The following is a 6,000-nucleotide window of genomic DNA, read 5'->3' on the forward strand; positions in this document are numbered from 1 at the left end:
TTATTTAACCAGGTGGCCGATATAATACAAACACACACATTCAGCACACACACATTCAGAACACACACATTCAGAACACACACATTCCAAACACATCATTCCAAACACATCATTTAAAGCGCATTATTTAAAACACATCATTCCAAACACTTCATTCCAAACACATCATTCCAAACACATCATTCCAAACACATCATTCCAAACACATCATTCCAAACACATCATTCCAAACACATCATTCCAAACACATCATTTAAAACACATCATTCCAAACACATCATTCTAAACACATCATTCTAAACACATCATTCAAAACACATCATTTAAAGCACATCATTCCAAACACATCATTCCAAACACATCATTCCAAAACATCATTCCAAACACATCATTCCAAACACTTCATTCTAAACACATAATTCCAAACACATCATTCCAAACACATCATTTAAAACACATCATTCCAAACACATCATTCTAAACACATCATTCCAAACACATCATTCCAAACACATCATTTAAAACACATCATTCCAAACACATCATTCTAAACACATCATTCGAAACACATCATTCAAAACACATCATTTAAAGCACATCATTACAAACACATCATTCCAAACACATCATTCCAAACACATCATTCCAAACACATCATTCCAAAACACATCATTCCAAACACATCATTCCAAACACATCATTCCAAACATTCATTCCAAACACATCATTCCAAACACATCATTCTAAACACATCATTCCAAACACATCATTCCAAACACATCATTTAAAACACATCATTCCAAACACATCATTTAAAGCACATCATTCCAAACACATCATTCCAAACACATCATTCCAAACACATCATTCCAAACACATCATTCCAAACACATCATTCCAAACACATCATTCAAAACACATCATTCCAAACACATCATTCTAAACACATCATTCCAAACACATCATTCCAAACACATCATTTAAAGCACATCATTCCAAACACATCATTTAAAACAGATTCATTCATCCAGTGTTTTTCTGGGTCTTTGTTTCTTTAACCTCAGGTGGAGAATCTGAAGATCCAGCTAAGCCACAGGAACGATGACTGCTCCTCCAACCCCGTGGACTACCCCAACATAACCCGGCGCGAAGTGCTATCCGAGTGTCTCTAGCACCCGTCCTCGCCCTCCGCCCACTCGTTTGATTTTGGCTCGTGTTCATTAGGGCACACGACGGAAAACTTTTTTAAACGTTTTTCAACGGGAAATTTATAATTAGCGTTTTTGTTATCGGACATGTCCGAGATAGGACAATTCCCAGTTTTGAGTCTGTTTTGTTCCGTTTGGTGCCTCATGAACAAGACCCTGTTCAGATTGGGCTGGGGCCTGGGCTGGTCTTAAGGAGATTCTCTATAAACTACCCTGAACGGTGGGAGATCTGTCAGGGCTCTGTCTGCTGGTGGGGTATATAGAGGGAAAACCTCACAGAAATAGCGCTTTGATTACCTCTGTTGGTAGAAAGATGCTGTATAAATCACATTCATCATCATCATCATCATCATCATTAAATACAAGACGATACTACATTTAGTGTGACATGTTTAAAGCAGTGCCAGATCTGTCCACGTGTGGTCTATGGGATTTCAGATCTCATCTTCAATCAACCACAATTCACTTCCATCCACACTAACATACTAAGGCTGCGTTTACACAGGCAGCTCAATTCTGATCTCCTTCTTTTTTTTTCTTTTTTTTTTACACTAATTGGTGTTTTGACCAATCACATCAGATCTTATCACATAAGATTTTTTTTTCAGAACTGATCTAATTGGTCAGAAGACCAATTAGTGGAAGAGAGGAAAAAAAAGATCAGAATTGTGTTGCCTGTGTAAATGCAGCCTACTAGATGCAGACTACAGCAATAGAGTCCTTCTGACTGACAACATGGGGGAAGCAGGGAGCTGGGAAACATGACTGCTTGCATGGCAAAGGTGTTGGGGCGGTAAAGCGTTACAAAATAATGCGCTAGAGTACTCAGAATCATTTTCTTGTGGTAACGAGTAAACTAACGCGTTCGTTTTTTAAATGTAAGTAGTCCGTTACTTAGTTACTTTTCCAAATAAGTAATTTTACAATATTATTTCTCCTTTTCTTTGTTAGCTGGTAGTTAGCTAGCGAGATGGCAAAGACAACAGCCTTTATTGTGGAAGTATTTACATTCGTTTGAACTGGTAGAAGAAAATGACAGATGGGTTACCCCTCGAATCTTGACTGAAGGCGCTTTGCGGGATTCACACGCCTCCAGGATATTTCTCATTTATTGTCTTGTAATAAAAACAAACCGCGTCGCAAGGTGATCAAGTTAGGTTCAGTAGATAAGAGTGGACATTTATCCTTCTCCGTCTTCACCATTAATTATACAGGAAATGGCACTAGAATTACACAATGGGATCGTATATTTTAATAAAAATCCAGTTCGTTTCTGTGTGTAATAACAGATTGTTAGCCTGAGCTGACCTTCTACTGAGACCAGTTAGTTTTATATAGGTATTTACTGATGTGTAATTGTAAATGAGATATTGCGTCTTGTCAATATTACTTGAGTTAGGCTACGGACATTAGGCTATGCAAGCCATTCAAAGGTGGTGTGCGCCCTCTACTGGGCATAAGAAGGAATGACCAACACGTACTCGTTCTCTTCAGAGGGTTGTTTTTGGAAACGCAAAAGTTACTTTCCGTTCTTTTAATGCAAGTAACGTTATAACGTAACTCATTTCTTTAAAAAGTAACATTCCCTGTAAATCGTTATGTCCATTTCATATTCATATCTCCTCTCCCTTATAAGTTTACTCTCTATTAAATGATTGTACTCTGAAGAAGTGATGAGACTTTGCTGGTCATTCACAATCACAATGCTGTACAAACATTGTGTTAACGCCAGGCAGCTTTAGCTAGCTCTCAGCCTATCACACCAATGCAATCACTGTGTTCATTTTGATACTGTAAGCAACCAAAGACAAAATGCCTTAATATTTTTTACAAATTCATTGTTAAATGAGTAAAGAGGCTACAGTTTGTTAAATGTTGAAGTAATATCAGTTGAACTTTTAAACGTATTTACTAATCTTCTGCAACTAGCCAACTTAGCGTCTGTCCAAGGTCCAAGTATCAGACGATGTGGGAAAAGTATTACTTTTTTCACATATCATCTGATACTTGGCCTCAGCAATCATTTCCTTATTTCAGAAGTCAGGATTTGGGCAGGAGAGGAGAGTGGGCAGTAGCAGCTGGTGTTTACTGTTGACTGTGTGTGTTCTGTTCTTTAAAGATGAGAGAGAGAGGGAGAGAGAGAGAGAGATAGATGAAAGAGAGGAGATCAATCCCTTTTTAATGTGCCTTTGTTTACCCACTCATTATCACTAATGAAAGCTTAGCTTGTCCTCACCTACTGGGGCTAGTCATGTCCCTCATACCACCATACCTCTCTCGCTCTCTCTCTCCTTCCAACCAAAACACATTGCTCTCTCTCTCTCTGTCTCTCTCGCTCTCTCTGTCTGTCTCTCTCTCTTTCTCCTTCCATCCAAAACACATCGCTCTCACTCTGTCTGTCTCTCTCACTCTATCCATCCAAAACACATCGCTCTCACTCTGTCTGTCTTTCTCACTCTATCCATCCAAAACACATCACTCTCTGTCTCTCTCACTCTCTCTGTCTGTCTCTCTCTCTTTCTCCATCCATCCAAAACACATCACTCTCTGTCTCTCTCACTCTCTCTGTCTGTCTCTCTCTTTCTCCATCCATCCAAAACACATCACTCTCTGTCTCTCTCACTCTCTCTGTCTGTCTCTCTCTCTTTCTCCATCCATCCAAAACACATCGCTCTCTGTATCTCTCACTCTATCCATCCATCCAAAACACAGCATTTAGCCTTTCATCATGACTGGTTATATTTTCTGGTTTTATGTTCGTGATGAAAAAGAAAGATGAACATTATTTTATAGTTTTTTTGTTGTTGTTGCACAAAGCACTTAAATAAATGACACTAGCTGATTGCTGATCTGTTTCTGCTGTTTGACTCGAATGCAGTTGACGAGACAGTACAAACAGATTATTCCCGGTGAACGCCGCATACTGTATGTTCGGCTCAAATTACTTTCACATTTCAGTTGCACTATATACCACAGATCTCCAGTGCTACAGATTGAATCGAGCCCTTTAATGTTTATCTCCAAGGAACAACCTATTGTGTAGATGTTGAAGAGATATAATTCACTGAAATATATTTCAAATGGATCCCACCTTTTTAATCGCACATAATTATATATGTTTGGACTTGAATCTAGAGTCTAAAAAGAAGGAGAATTAAGAAAACCGGTTGAAGCATGTACAATCAGTGAATAAATTGTGAAATGTATAAGCTTTCGTCTTTTAGTATTTTTTTTTTAAGTTTTTTTTTATTGAATGAAGGATATGTTTCCAAAGGTATAAATGTACTACCTATGTAAGGTAATATCAACTTAAGAAGTCATTGTTTTCTTTATGATAGCTGGCTATACCTCGATCTCAGGCTGAACATCCTAATATAGAATGTTTGGTACGAAAAAGAAAAACCGAATGTGTTCACAATATCAAGTGACATGTAAAACACCAAATGTGTTCACAATATCAAGTGACATGTAAAACACCAAATGTGTTCACAATATCAAGTGACATGTAAAACACCGAATGTGTTCACAATATCATGTGACATGTAAAACACCGAATGTGTTCACAATATCATGTGACATGTAAAACACCGAATGTGTTCACAATATCATGTGACATGTAAAACACCAAATGTGTTCACAATATCATGTGACATGTAAAACACCAAATGTGTTCACAATATCATGTGACATGTAAAACACCAAATGTGTTCACAATATCAAGTGACATGTAAAACACCAAATGTGTTCACAATATCATGTGACATGTAAAACACCAAATGTGTTCACAATATCATGTGACATGTAAAACACCAAATGTGTTCACAATATCATGTGACATGTAAAACACCAAATGTGTTCACAATATCATGTGACATGTAAAACACCAAATGTGTTCACAATATCAAGTGACATGTAAAACACCAAATGTGTTCACAATATCATGTGACATGTAAAACACCAAATGTGTTCACAATATCAAGTGACATGTAAAACACCAAATGTGTTCACAATATCAAGTGACATGTAAAACACCAAATGTGTTCACAATATCATGTGACATGTAAAACACCGAATGTGTTCACAATATCATGTGACATGTAAAACACCAAATGTGTTCACAATATCAAGTGACATGTAAAACACCAAATGTGTTCACAATATCATGTGACATGTAAAACACCAAATGTGTTCACAATATCAAGTGACATGTAAAACACCAGAAGCCCACATTTGACTGATCAAGTGTTCTTTCCAACGCTGTGGGCTCTATGAAACTAATGCTTGTTCGTGCCTCAAGATATCACCTATAGACCTATAGACTTTTTTGTGTGTCCTAAAAGTATCTCTTTTATTCATTTCTTATGTTTTTCCCTCTTGAATATCTGTTTTCGTCCTTTTCTGTATGTTTTATTGGTAATGTATTTTATTGCATAAATCTGTAAAAAAAATATATATATATATCAATATTATTTTTTATATATATATATATATATATATATATATATATATATATTTAAAATAATATTGATGTTGGATCTTGATTTCGAAAAATTGGGTGTTTTTAATTTGTTTGGCTTTTTCTATCATTTTAATTGTGATACACTGCTCATGTATGCTCGATAGTTTTCACTGTTGGACTGTATTATGCCTGAATTGTAAAGTGAATAAATTGCCAAACAATTACCAATAGATTCGAGTCTTAGAATCATTGTGCAGAAAAGGCCTTAATCATTAAAATGGGATTGTACAACTTGATGTTAGGTGGTTCCTCACCCGGGAAAGTAGTTTTATG

The 6,000-nt window shown here is 36.6% G+C and overlaps 1 protein-coding gene across 4 annotated transcripts in view; it reads left to right on the forward strand.

Moving 5' to 3' along the window:
• The window catches only part of LOC139406340 (anoctamin 5a), an 83,113-nt gene extending 78,699 nt beyond the window's left edge, over positions 1–4,414 (forward strand). For 2 of the 4 annotated variants that reach the window (XM_071148844.1, XM_071148846.1), the window contains one exon: positions 1,065–4,414. In XM_071148844.1, the coding sequence (XP_071004945.1) occupies positions 1,065–1,172 (108 nt within the window). In that variant the 3' untranslated portion in view covers positions 1,173–4,414. The remainder of the gene's footprint in view (positions 1–1,064) is intronic. The other 2 variants (XM_071148843.1, XM_071148845.1) reach the window with 2 other exon arrangements.
• Positions 4,415–6,000: the final 1,586 nt, after the last annotated feature.

The sequence above is a fragment of the Oncorhynchus clarkii genome, chromosome 4 (assembly GCF_045791955.1).
Source record: "Oncorhynchus clarkii lewisi isolate Uvic-CL-2024 chromosome 4, UVic_Ocla_1.0, whole genome shotgun sequence".
Classification (NCBI taxonomy): Eukaryota; Metazoa; Chordata; class Actinopteri; order Salmoniformes; family Salmonidae; genus Oncorhynchus; species Oncorhynchus clarkii.